This window comes from Oncorhynchus tshawytscha, linkage group LG02 (genome assembly GCF_018296145.1).
Source record: "Oncorhynchus tshawytscha isolate Ot180627B linkage group LG02, Otsh_v2.0, whole genome shotgun sequence".
NCBI lineage: Eukaryota > Metazoa > Chordata > Actinopteri > Salmoniformes > Salmonidae > Oncorhynchus > Oncorhynchus tshawytscha.
In genome coordinates this window covers 16,237,664-16,251,556 of record NC_056430.1, presented here as the reverse complement: position 1 = coordinate 16,251,556, position 13,893 = coordinate 16,237,664, and the positions used below count along the sequence as shown (strand labels likewise).

Below are 13,893 nucleotides of genomic sequence, written 5' to 3'. Positions count from 1 at the left end.
TCTGACCTCTCTCATTAACAAGGTGTTTTGCTCACAGAACTGCCGCTCACTGAATGTGTTTTGTTTATCGCACCATTCTCTGTCAACTCTAGAGACTGTAGTGCATAAAAATCCCAGGAAGGCAGCTGTTTCTGAGATGCTGGAATCACCATGTGTGGCATCAACAATCATACCACGGTCAAAGTTGCTTAGATTACGCATCTTGCCCGTTCGTAATGTTTGGTCGAACAACAACTAAAGCTCTCTACTCTATATACTCTATATATTGAGTTGCAGGGAGCCACATGATTCACTGTTTGAATGTAACCTTCCTTGATGGGCTAAATCAGGTCTGTAGAGATGATGGCATGACCTATGTCATTGTGTGGAATAATGTCAGGTTCCACCATGCTCAAATGGTGCAAGCATGGTTTCAAGCCCATCCACAATTTACCACCCTGTACTTACCCCAATACTCTCCTTTCCTTAACACGATTGAGGAATATTTCTCCACATGGAGGTGGAAGGTATATGATAGGCTCCCTCACGAACAAGCCACCCTTCTCCAGGCCATGGATTACGCATGCAATGACATCACGGCAGACCAAATCAAATCAAATCAAATTTTATTTGTCACATACACATGGTTAGCAGATGTTAATGCGAGTGTAGCGAAATGCTTGTGCTTCTAGTTCCGACAATGCAGTAATAACGAGCAAGTAATCTAACTAACAATTCCAAAAAAACTACTGTCTTATACACATTCTTGGTCGTACTGATGGTTAGTTGACGCTGATCTTATATTCAGTAGTTCTTCTCGGCTGTATGTAATGAAACCTAAGATGACCTGGGGTACTAGTGTAAGAAATAACACGTAAAAAAAACAAAAAACTGCATAGTTTCCTAGGAACGCGAAGCGAGGCGGCCATCTCTGTCGGTGCCGGAAGTATGAGGGATGAGGGACCAGTGTCAGGCCTGGATTCGCCATGCCCGAAGATTCTTCCCAAGATGTTTGGCTATGGAAAACATTCATTGTGATGTGGATAAGAACCTATGGCCAAATCCACAAGACAGGGTTGATGGAAATATAGAAGTACAGTAATCAACCCTTTGTTTTGCTTTTTACAGTAAGTCAGGTGAGGAACACTGCAGTTGATGTTTTGCTGTAGTTTTTTTCTTTTTTTGTAGCTAATTATTTTTGCTTTGATTCAAAGAAACCTATGAGGGATTTTATTGTATTTCATCAATAAATGTCAATAAATGTTTGTTTAATGATTCCACTGTGTCTGTAGTATTCTCTCTACTAGTCCTTTTACAGTGATGTATTTACGTGTAGTACCATAATGAAACATGTATCACATATTTTGTACTGCAATATTTAATGATTGAACGAACAACTACACAGTGAAACTGTCGGTATCTTGTGTGTGGGTGATCTAAATTAATGTTCCTATGGCATTTCATGATAAATTAGTTATTTGAACCAATGATTCTGCAAGTGCAAGGTTTCTTTAAAGATATGAATGCACAATGCAATGTTTTGAACATTGGACAGCCTGTGTTACAAGTGATGACTGTTTTGAGTTTTGTGTCTAGAGTTTTGAAAAATGACCACTAGGTTCTGAAATTAGTGCCAAAGTGATTGTAAAAAACTGTAAAGTATATGAAACTCTCCATCTCTTTTTTGCCTTCCTCCTGTTCTGTCTGTTTCTCTCTCTCCCTCAGATCCGTCGAGAAATGATTGATGGCAAATCAGGGCAAAAGAAAATCAAGACTCTAATTAAGTCAGTTGATGAGGTAAGTCATCAATATATGGCTCAGCCATGATCAATACAGGCACCATCCAGATATATGAGGCTTAGCCATGATCAATACGGGCACCATCCAGATATATGAGGCTTAGCCATGATCAATACGGGCAACCATCCAGATATATGAGGCTTAGCCATGATCAATACGGGCACCATCCAGATATATGAGGCTTAGCCATGATCCATACTGGCACCATCCAGATATATGAGGCTTAGCCATGATCCATACGGGCACCATCCAGATATATGAGGCTTAGCCATGATCCATACTGGCACCATCCAGATATATGAGGCTTAGCCATGATCCATACGGGCACCATCCAGATATATGAGGCTTAGCCATGATCCATACTGGCACCATCCAGATATATGAGGCTTAGCCATGATCCATACTGGCACCATCCAGATATATGAGGCTTAGCCATGATCCATACTGGCACCATCCAGATATATGAGGCTTAGCCATGATCCATACTGGCACCATCCAGATATATGAGGCTTAGCCATGATCCATACGGGCACCATCCAGATACAGTGGGGCAAAAAAGTATTTAGTCAGCCACCAATTATGGCCAAGACCAAAGAGCTGTCAAAGGACACCAGAAACAAAATTGTAGACCTGCACCAGGCTGGGAAGACTGAATCTGCAATAGGTAAGCAGCTCGGTTTGAAGAAATCAACTGTGGGAGCAATTATTAGGAAATGGAAAACATACAAGACCACTGATAATCTCCCTCGATCTGGGGCTCCACGAAAGATCTCACCCCGTGGGGTCAAAATGATCACAAGAACGGTGAGCAAAAATCCCAGAACCACACGGGGGGACCTAGTGAATGACCTGCAGAGAGCTGGGACCAAAGTAACAAAGCCTACCATCAGTAACACACTACGCCGCCAGGGACTCAAATCCTGCAGTGCCAGACGTGTCCCCCTGCTTAAGCCAGTACATGTCCAGGCCCGTCTGAAGTTTGCTAGAGAGCATTTGGATGATCCAGAAGAAGATTGGGAGAATGTCATATGGTCAGATGAAACCAAAATATAACTTTTTGGTAAAAACTTAACTCGTTGTGTTTGGAAGACAAAGAATGCTGAGTCGCATCCAAAGAACACCATACCTACTGTGAAGCATGGGGGGTGGAAACATCATGCTTTGGGGCTGTTTTTCTGCAAAGGGACCAGGACGACTGATCCGTGTAAAGGAAAGAATGAATGGGGCCATGTATCGTGAGATTGAGTGAAAACCTCCTTCCATCAGCAAGGGCATTGAAGATGAAACGTGGCTGGGTCTTTCAGCATGACAATGATCCCAAACACACCGCCCGAGCAACGAAGGAGTGGCTTCGTAAGAAGCTTTTCAAGGTCCTGGAGTGGCCTAGCCAGTCTCCAGATCTCAACCCCATAGAAAATCTTTCGAGGGAGTTGAAAGTCCGTGTTGCCCAGCAACAGCCCTAAAACATCACTGCTCTAGAGGAGATCTGCATGGAGGAATGGGCCAAAATACCAGCAACAGTGTGTGAAAACCTTGTGAAGACTTACAGAAAACGTTTGACCTCTGTCATTGTAACGGTTCTCTTGTGGTGAATGAGAGTCGGACCAAAATGCAGCGTGTAGATTGCGATCCATGTTTAATCAAACAAACGTAACACGAATACACACAAAACACTCCAAAACAATAAACGTAACGAAAACCGAAACAGCCTATACTTGTGTCAACTAACACAGCGACAGGAACAAAGACACTAAGGACAATCACCCACACCAAACTCAAAGAATATGGCTGCCTAAATATGGTTCCCAATCAGAGACAACGATAAACACCTGCCTCTGATTGAGAACCACTTCAGACAGCCATAGACTTATCTAGAACACCCCACTAGCTACAATCCCCATATATACACACCACATACAAAAACCCATGCCACACCCTGGCCTGACCAAATAAATAAAGATAAACACAAAATACTTCGACCAGGGCGTAACAGAACCCCCCCCCCCTAAGGTGCGGACTCCCGAACGCACCTCAAAACAAATAGGGAGGGTCCGGGTGGGCGTCTGTCCATGGTGGCGGCTCCGGCGCGGGACGTGGACCCCACTCAATTAATGTCTTAGTCCCCTCTCCTCGCGTCCCTGGATAGTCCACCCTCGCCGCCGACCATGGCCTAGTAGTCCTCACCCAGAAACCCACTGGACTGAGGAGCAGATCGGGACTGAGGGGCAGCTCGGGACTGAGGGGCAGCTCGGGACTGAGGCAGCTCAGGAGTGAGAGGAAGCTCAGGAGTGAGAGGAAGCTCAGGAGTGAGAGGAAGCTCAGGAATGTAGATAAATCTAACAGATCCTGGCTGGCTGGTGGTTTCGGCAGATCCTGGCTGACTGGCAGATCCCGGCTGACTGGCAGATCCTGGCAGATCCTGGCTGACTGGCGGATCCTGGCTGACTGGCGGATACTGGCCGACTGGCAGATCCTGGCCGACTGGCAGTTCTGGCAGATCCCGGCTGACTGGCGGATCTGGAAGAGTCTGGTTGACGGATCTGGAAGAGTCTGGTTGACTAGCGGATCTGGAAGAGTCTGGTTGACTAGCGGATCTGGAAGAGTCTGGTTGACTAGCAGATCTGGAAGAGTCTGGTTGACTAGCAGATCTGGAAGAGTCTGGTTGACTGGCAGATCTGGAAGAGTCTGGTTGACTGGCAGATCTGGAAGAGTCTGGCTGACTGGCAGATCTGGAAGAGTCTGGTTGACTGGCAGATCTGGAAGAGTCTGGTTGACTAGCAGATCTGGAAGGGTCTGGCTGACTGGCGGATCTGGAAGAGTCTGGCTGACTGGCAGATCTGGAAGAGTCTGGCTGACTGGCGGATCCTGGCAGACTGAAAGATCTGGCTGCTCCATGCTGACTGGCGGCTCTGGCTACTCCACGCTGACTGGCGGCTCTGGCTGCTCCATGTAGGCTGACAGCTCTGGCGGCTTCTTACAGACTGGCAGCTCTGGCGGCTCCGTGCAGACTGGCAGCTCCTTGCAGACTGGCAGCTCCTTGCAGACTGGCAGCTCCTTGCAGACTGGCAGCTCCGTGCAGACTGGCAGCTCCGTGCAGACTGGCAGCTCCTTGCAGACTGACAGCTCCTTGCAGACTGACAGCTCCTTGCAGACTGACAGCTCTGGCTGCTCCATGCAGACTGACATCTCTGGCTGCTTCATGCAGACTGACAGCTCTGACTGCTCCATGCAGACTGACAGCTCTGACTGCTCCATGCAGACTGACAGCTCTGACTGCTCCATGCAGACTGACAGCTCTGGCTGCTTCATGCAAACTGACAGCTCTGGCTGCTCCATGCAGACTGGCAGCTCTGGCTGCTTCATGCAGACTGGCATCTCTGGCTGCGCTGAACAGGGGGAGACTCCGGCAGCGCTGTAGACGAGGAAGGCTCTGGCTGCCCTGAACAGGCGGGAGACTCCTGCAGCGCTGTGTCGGAGGAAGGCTCTGGCTGCGCTGAACAGGCGGGAGACTCCGGCAGCGCTGGAGATGAGGAAAGCTCTAACAGCGCTAGATAGGCGGGAGACTCTGGCAGCGCAGGAGAGGAGAAAGGCTCCGACAGCGCTGGAGAGGCGAGGCGCACTGTAGGCCTGATGCGTGGTGCTGGTACTGGTGGTACTGGACCGAGGACACGCACAGGAAGCCTGGTGCGGGGAGCTGCTACCGGAGGGCTGGGGTGTGGAGGTGGTACTGGATAGACCGGACCGTGCAGGTGCACTGGAGCTCTTGAGCACCGAGCCTGCCCAACCTTACCTGGCTCGATGCCCACTCTAGCCCGGCCGATCCAAGGAGCTGGAATATACCTCACCGGGCTATGCACCCGCACTGGGGACACCGTGCGCACCACTGCATAACACGGTGCCTGCCCGGTCTCTCTAGCCCCCCGGTAAGCACAGGGAGTTTGCGCAGGTCTCCTACCTGGCGTAGCCATACTCCCTGTGAGCCCCCCCCCAAGAATTTTTTGGGGCTGACTCCCGGGCTTCCATCCGCTCTGCCGTGCTAGCTCCTCATAATGCCGCCTCTCTGCTTTTGCTGCCTCCAGCTCGGCTTTGGGGCGACAATAATCTCCAGGCTGATCCCAGGGTCCTTTACCGTCCAGTTCCTCCTCCCATGTCCATTTCTCCAGGTGGTGCAACCTCTCCCACTGTAGCTGCTGCTGCTCCTGCTGCTGCTGCCTCTGTTGCCTCTTCTCCTCTTTGGGCTGCTCCTGCCTGTTGACACGCTGCTTGGTCCGTTTGTGGTGGGTGATTCTGTAACGGTTCTCTTGTGGTGAAGGAGAGTCGGACCAAAATGCAGCGTGTAGATTGCGATCCATGTTTAATCAAACAAACGTAACACGAATACACACAAAACACTACAAAACAATAAACGGAACGAAAACAGCCTATACTTGTGTCAACTAACACAGCGACAGGAACAAAGACACTAAGGACAATCACCCACACCAAACTCAAAGAATATGGCTGCCTAAATATGGTTCCCAATCAGAGACAACGATAAATACCTGCCTCTGATTGAGAACCACTTCAGACAGCCATAGACTTATCTAGAACACCCCACTAGCTACAATCCCCCATATATACACACCACATACAAAAACCCATGCCACACCCTGGCCTGACCAAATAAATAAAGATAAACACAAAATACTTCGACCAGGGCGTGACAGTCATTGCCAACAAAGGGTATATAACATAGTATTGAGATAAACTTTTGTTATTGACCAAATACTTATTTTCCACCATAATTTACAAATAAATTCATTAAAAATCCTACAATGTGATTTTCTGGATTTTATTTTTCATTTTGTCTGTCATAGTTGAAGTGTACCTATGATGAAAATTACAGGCCTCTCTCATCTTTTTAAGTGGGAGAACTTGCACAATTGGTGGCTGACTAAATATTTTTTTGCCCCACTGTATATGAGGCTTAACCATGATCCATACTGGCACCATCCAGAATAACTGAGTAATGACAAAAATTCAAACTTGTACTGTAGTCCAGGTTGTGTTTGAGGAAGTGATTCTGGTGCTGATCAGGGTGATCTGATGTTGTTGTCTGATTTCAGAGGTACATTGATGAGGCCATGCGGACATATACCTGGACACCAGTGGAGGGCACAGATTACAGGTGAGTGCTAAACTACCAGCCTTCATCTCGATCGTAAACGAAACGGGGAGGGACTACCTGAACTTGCCCAATAAAAAACTTGTTTTGTTTGCAAAACATTTTTTGTTACAAAATGTTTCGTTACGGTTTGCAACGGTGTGCGCTAATGACTATGACCCTGGCGGTAAGACGGAGATCAGACCTGAAGGTATGAGTGAAATCCAACTTTCACCTGACCATAGGAGTGACATCATCTGACCTTCATCAACCACTGGTGTGTGTACATTTAGAGAATACACTCAGGTTATTAATGTGCCTGCTGTCTACATAGTGGACTATTCACCTGAATCAACATTAAGACACTCCTTTCTCTTGCGAAAGAACACTAGTAGGATCCTAAACACAAATGAACTGCATGCTTTTTTCATTTTATTAATCTCCAAAACTAGGTTGAACGGTTGAGGTTCAATTATAATGATATTTCCTCCTAGCAACACTGCCAATTACATTTGATGATATTCAATAGTCCTAGAAATGCCTGATGAGGATTTTTACTGCATCTATGTTGGCTGGGAGCCAGCTGTTTGGTTTCTGAGCAATGTCCCTCTCTTCAATTCTATAAGCACGTCATTAAGCTTGAACATTTGAACCTATTTTGTTGTGTGAGTGCAGGTTGTTCACACCTCCCAATTAGGGAATGATGTCATGTTTGTTCAAGGCTCTGTGTGTATTTGTGTGTGTTTGTTTGAGTGTGTGTGTGTGTATATATTAGGGCAGATATAATGTGATTCTGATGTGGTTGTGTGTCTGCCTCACCACTCCAGTCTAGGGCTGGTACTGCCCACATACAGTGAGAACCACATCAAGGCTAACCTGAGTGACCAGATCCTGCAGGTGCAGTGTAAGTACCAGGAGACACCCAACACCAGCCCACTCTCTCTCTCTCTCTTTTTTCTCTCTCTCCCAAATATGACCTTACGCCCCCCTTACTAAGTCAAGGGGGACCCCCCTGGGACCTCCCTGGGTCTCCGGCGAACACCATCGTAGGGACGATCAGAGTGGAGCACTCTATACCCACCCTCTCCTCTCGTCCTCTCTCCTTGCACCCCTCTCCTTCCCTGTGACAGTGACAAGGATATACTGGGAGTGAAACTTTTTCTTATACAGCCTCCTTTATCTACAGCCCCCTCTATCTACCCTCTTGTCTTCATACTGTGCTGTTAACTATGGTGATTTTTTTTCTTCACAACTGTTGAAGAAAAAACCTGAACTAGCAGAAAGGTGAAAGCTGTGGTTTTACTGTGTTACTAAGGTGAAAATAATGGTGATCTTGTGCTATTTATTTTCTTTGCCAAATGCTCTCGCCTCTTCTCCACCAACAAGCAATGATTCTGAAGCGTATGTGTTCATAAACATGTTTTTTAATGTTTCCAAACCCGTGAAAACAGGCATGCTTTTCACTCTTTTCTGTTAAGTTTTTGTTATGATTTGTAATGAGTTGTCTTCCTGTTGAGTTCCTAGATATGTACCTTGTTGCTGTTTTGTATTCAGCTTTGGAATCATTCAGTAGATAAACTCCCATGGCCCATGATGAGGGTCTGTCCTTCCTTCCTCTGTGGGAGTTTGGGTTTAGTGGGTCTGAATGGGGACACCTGTTATCTCTCTCATGCTTTCTTTCTCCAGACCCTGTTGCTCCACTTTTTTCCTGGTTCTTTCTGTTACGTCTATTTCGGGTTTTCATGGTTAACTTTCACCGTGCCGGTTTTGTCCTTTTCCGTTTCTTATTTCTTTCAGTTTCTCAACATTGTGATTTCCTATTTTTCTCATTCTGTTCAGTTTCTTGTTTGCTCTTGCAAAAAAGGTGTTTGTTCTTCATTTCTTTTCTTTCTCGTCTGTTTGACTTAATTGGTTTCTTTCTTTTGAGAAAGCAATATTTTTATTCAAATAATAATTGAATAAAATATTGTCTGTGACCCCCCTCCCCCTACCCCAAACCTTTCTTTTCTTGCTCACTACCTCTCTGATGGATCCACACAGTGCAATACACCAAGGGCAAGTATACTCCATATTGGTCCACGTTCCCTACCCTTACGTTCTTAACCTCCTCCCACCCTCACCTGTCCCAGCCTGCTTGCCTCTGTTCCTGCCCATCTTGCCTTCAAGACCCTCCTCTTCCTCCTCTTCCTCCTCACTCTCCACCCACCCAAACACCCACCCACTCACCCGCACTCCTGCTGCAGCTCAGACCCCATCTGTCTCAAGATGGCTCCTCCAGTCTCCAACCTCACCCCCACGTCTCTGGTGCTTCAGTCACACTCACAACACCTTCAAACACCCAAAGAAGACAGATATTATCCACGTTCTCTGTTAAAACCTCTGTATTTTGTCCTCTCTACACCTCCCCTCTGTGGATAGCTCTCTAAACTGGTCGTGTCACTTTACTATCCATCTCTCTCTCTTTCCTTCTGTCTCCTCTCTCCATCTCTCTGTGTCCCTTTCTCTCACTATTTCTCTACCATCTCTTTATTCCTCCCTCTCTCTCTATCTGCTGTCTCGCGATGTCATTGTAGCTGAAAGGATGTCTTAACTCTCACACCAGTGTACAGGAGTTGAGGGAGCCGCCATCGGTTCCAAAAGAACGTCTTCCATATTAACTGTCCTCCCACTAGAGCAGGCAAAGCTCTACCTGTAATGATGAAGCATTGTTTGTCATTATAATGTAGTTAAACAAACTGAAGTTAACCCCATTGTTTTATTAGTATAACTGAGGCTGGTCCCATTTGAGTTCATTGGTCCACATGATAGTGCATCTGAATGTCACCAGAGTTTATCAACTATTTACAACATTATTATGACTATTAATAGTTAGACTATTAATATGTTAGCTTGACTAAGGCCACCGGCATTGTAGCCAAGCTGTTTAAGCTCAGGTGATTAAATCCCCATGTTAGCATAACTAAGGTTATTAGCATGTTAGCTTTAATGAAGTTGACACCAGAACAACAGACTGTGTTAGTTAGCTCAACCTATATTGTCCCTCTCCGTGTCAGCTAGTGCTGCTGACGGATCTCTTTAGGGCCACACTGTGGGTCACCCTGGTCCTCTCATGTTGTTGGGTACGTGGCAGAGCGCCCCGTGGCGCCTGCCTCGTGTGTCGTCCCTCTGTAACCCCTGTCTCCATCAGCTTGTCTCCCTCATCCCCCATCAGTCCTCAGACTGCTGGGGGAACGGCCCTCTACCTCCTCCTCCTCAAAAAAAATACATGACCCGGATGTGCACGGCATTGTGGGTGCAACACTACCTGGGCACTACAGTCAATTTATCAGTTTTCAAATATGTATATGTATCATCTACTTGTCATCTACTTTCTCTACTTTTATAGAGATGATCTAAAATGTAAAAGATGTCTGATAAAAGCAGATATATTACAGTGTTTAATTAAGAGACTCATAGATACATCTAACTTTTATATCTGAATGAAAATGAATAAGGTTAATGTACTAGAGGTAAAGCAAGTTGCCCCTTGATATGCCCTTCACAATGCAATGCATTTCCCCCTGATTGTGTGTCTCTTGGTGTCGTGTCCCCTGCCAGTCTGAGGGATGACCACTTCCATCGGGACCCCTGCGCCACCCACCTCCCCCTGCAATAGTTGGCCATGTTGATGCCTGACTGTGAAATGCACTCATTATGGGTTTATCTGTCTGAGAACTCACTTCCCCTCATGATGTGTGATGGAAGTCAGTTCTCCGACATAAAAAAAGAACAATTAACTTGAAATCAAAATGGTTGGATTCATCTGGTTATGATTTTTCAATGGCAATAAACTAAAGTGGAAAATGAGAAAGAAGTGAGTGCTGGGCAGAGTCAGGTTGCATTTGAGGCACCATATTGGCTAACGCTGGTGTATCCCCCATGATTCCTCTTTGGTGTTGCTATGGTAACTCCCTTCCGCGTTCCCTGCACCCCTGAAGAACAGCCGCTGTGTACCCAGAACCCCCCACTGCTCTGCTCATGGCTCTTCCCAGATAATCTTCCCCTTTCTGTTGCAGATTTTGAATCTCTGCTGCCAAACAGTTTTGAGTCTGAAGGACATGTATTCATAGCTCCCAGGTAGCCCTGTGTGAATGCTTGCTGTCTTCCCATTTGTTTTGATGGTCCTCACTGTAGTGTCTCCACCACCTTCAGCCCACAACATTACTCAGTTGTCCACTTCCACCACCTTCCTTCAACCCCCAACACTTAACGTCACACCAAGAAATCTCCTCAGCCACTAGTCATTTGTTATTGTCAGTCACACCTCACATTTCTTTTCCTGTGGTGTTCAAGACTGTGCCGTTGATCATTTTGTTGTAGTGTCATTGCTGTGGGTTTTCTCATATCATGGTTTGACTTTGTGCGTTCTTTGTTGACAAAGTTAGGAGTCCGACGACACTTGTGTTTTTGTTTTTTACCGTTTCTGACAACAGAATTTATATAGTCTACTTTTTTGGAATTTCAGTGCATTCAATCCTTCTCGCCTCCTGCCCCAAAGTAACCCCTCCCATCCCAAAACTTACCCTCCCTGCCCCCAGAACTATTCCTGTCCTACCTCACATCCTTTGCATGTTGCCAGTTGGTGCTGCATGGTTTTGTGTGTATGCATATTCCAAGGTGTGTTTGTGACTGCAGTATGAATACAGTATGTAATCTTGAGAATACCTACTTGAAGGAAATAAAGATTTACAGTATAATGTGTATAAAAGGTGAATGAAATCCTTTGCATGTTTTCTTTTTGTGATGATCAGACCTTCATCCTGTAAAGCTCCCAGCTCCATGCTGAAAGACTGACAAGTACACTCACTCTGTCTGCTGCCAGTGTGTTGCGTTCACCAGCCCTTCACTCCATATTTCACTCTTGACAGTCTGTCTCGTAGGCATGTTTGAATATCCTGACAGCCTCAGGACATGCATGCGTATGAGTTTCTATGGGTTTGTGTGCTGTGAGAGTGTTTGGGAATGTGCATCTGGGTATTGTAAATAAGAGCTGTCCATATACCCGCTCAGGGAATATGAGAAGCCAGACACACGTTGTGTGTTTGTTCTCAACTGTTCTTGGGTCAAAAAAAAAATGCTGCCGCTGACTGTCCTCAGGGAATACTGCAACGAGCTAGAGCTCTCCAACAACAACACTGAGTTCCTGCTCAACTTCATCGCTCTCATGGAGAAGGTGACACCTGACTCCAAACAATGTGAGTCCCTCCGTCTCTCCAGTTCCCTCTTCTTACAGTAATCTCACCACTTGTAGGAATGTAATGGCATGATCAGAATTCTCATTGTTTACATTTCACCGCTATACACAGTATTTAAATGCACAGTCAGAATCAACAATTTGCTGTCAATCACAATGCCTCCTAAAGCATGTCCCCTTCTCACTGTGGTCTAACCCAGGTGACAACCTGCTCCTTCATAACCTCATCCTCGACACTGGCATCATCAGACAGCTGGTGGAGAAGGTGTGGAAGACCAAAGACCTCACCACGTGAGTAGAGGACTGCATGTGTACTATGTGTTATATCCGGTGTCTGGGTACTTCCTGTATTCTCACTCTCCTGTTCTGTGTTGCAGCTATGGCTTTCTGGCAGTGTTTGCTGCAACAGACGGAGGGATTACAAGAGTGTTTCCCAACAAGTGAGTCCAGTCTTAATCTACCACCCAACCTTTCTTCAAAGTTTTAGGTATTAGAGTACATTGGATGTGCATGTAAAGCCTCCCAAACATTGGACCAAAGTCAAGTGCAAAGTCAAGTGCATAAACGTATCTAAATGACTTTTTGTGCTTGTAAACATATAAACCGGAATTAAATATCCAGGATAGCTAGGACCAAGGTATCTGCCAGTATACCTTACAGTTTATTAGTTTCTGGCCCTGGCTCTGTCCGTGAGTTTTAATGTTGTGCTGATCCTCAGGGCTGCTGAGACCTGGGAAGAGGACCCTGAGCCTTTTAATGCCAGCTATTACCGCCGCAGTCTGGACAACAAGGGCTACATCTTCAGAGCGCCTTATCGCACCGGTGAGTCATCATCTGTCTCACCTCCACCCAGACACTACTGTACTACTAAAGTCTTTATGGGATCTGTTCTGTTGATTTATTGTTATTGACTCCCTTCCTCTGTCCCTCCTCCCTCCCTCCCTCCTTCCTCCTCCATCCCTCCTCCATCCTTCCCCATCCTTCCCCAACCCTCCTCCCGCCCTCCTCCATCCATCTCTCCTCCATCCCTTCCTGCCTCCCCCTCCCTCCCTCCATCCCTCCTCCATCCCTCCTCCCTCCTCTATCCCTCCTCCCTCCCTCCTCCATCCTCCCTCCCTCCTCCCTCCTCCCTTCCTCCCTCCATCCATCTCTCCTCCATCCCTTCCTGCCTCCCCCTCCCTCCCTCCATCCCTCCTCCATCCCTCCTCCCTCCTCTATCCCTCCTCCCTCCCTCCTCCATCCTCCCTCCCTCCTCCCTCCTCCCTTCCTCCCTCCATCCATCTCTCCTCCATCCCTTCCTGCCTCCCCCTCCCTCCCTCCCTCCCTCCCTCCTTCTCATTCTTCTCCCATGAAGTGAATGATGAGCTGCTGAACCCAGAGAACGGTACCATAGGAATCCTGGTCAGCACTGCAGTGGAGATCACAGTGGGAGGGAAAACCATCAAACCTGCAGGTGAAGGGTTCATTAGCATTGTTGAAGGTGTAGCACATGGGAATGTGTAAAACTTCCTCAGCCTGAAGTGTCCCCACTTGCACCACTGCACAGCTAACTTTTCGCGTGGCGCCGACTGGTAAAACATTTCAGGAGGGTGGTCACGTGTGCTGGCAAGGCAGATATTAGCCAAATCGGGAGGAAGTGGTACTTGCTAAGCAAGCAGTGTGACGTCCTTTACAGAGGCATGATGAGTAGTACTGTTAGTTACTCTACTGGGGGCTAGTATGGGGTAGTATGATGTGT

The 13,893-nt window shown here is 46.9% G+C and overlaps 1 protein-coding gene across 4 annotated transcripts in view; it reads left to right on the top strand.

The window, feature by feature from the left end:
- The window catches only part of LOC112263077 (voltage-dependent calcium channel subunit alpha-2/delta-2-like), a 296,787-nt gene that overhangs the window by 264,457 nt on the left and 18,437 nt on the right, over positions 1-13,893 (top strand). For 3 of the 4 annotated variants that reach the window (XM_042331135.1, XM_042331134.1, XM_042331133.1), the window contains 9 exons: positions 1,705-1,776; positions 6,885-6,946; positions 7,750-7,826; positions 10,978-11,038; positions 12,059-12,156; positions 12,356-12,446; positions 12,533-12,595; positions 12,874-12,977; positions 13,510-13,608. In XM_042331135.1, the coding sequence (XP_042187069.1) occupies positions 1,705-1,776; positions 6,885-6,946; positions 7,750-7,826; positions 10,978-11,038; positions 12,059-12,156; positions 12,356-12,446; positions 12,533-12,595; positions 12,874-12,977; positions 13,510-13,608 (727 nt within the window). Of the gene's footprint in view, positions 1-1,704; positions 1,777-6,884; positions 6,947-7,749; positions 7,827-10,953; positions 11,039-12,058; positions 12,157-12,355; positions 12,447-12,532; positions 12,596-12,873; positions 12,978-13,509; positions 13,609-13,893 lie in introns of all 4 variants that reach the window. The other variant, XM_042331138.1, reaches the window with a different exon arrangement.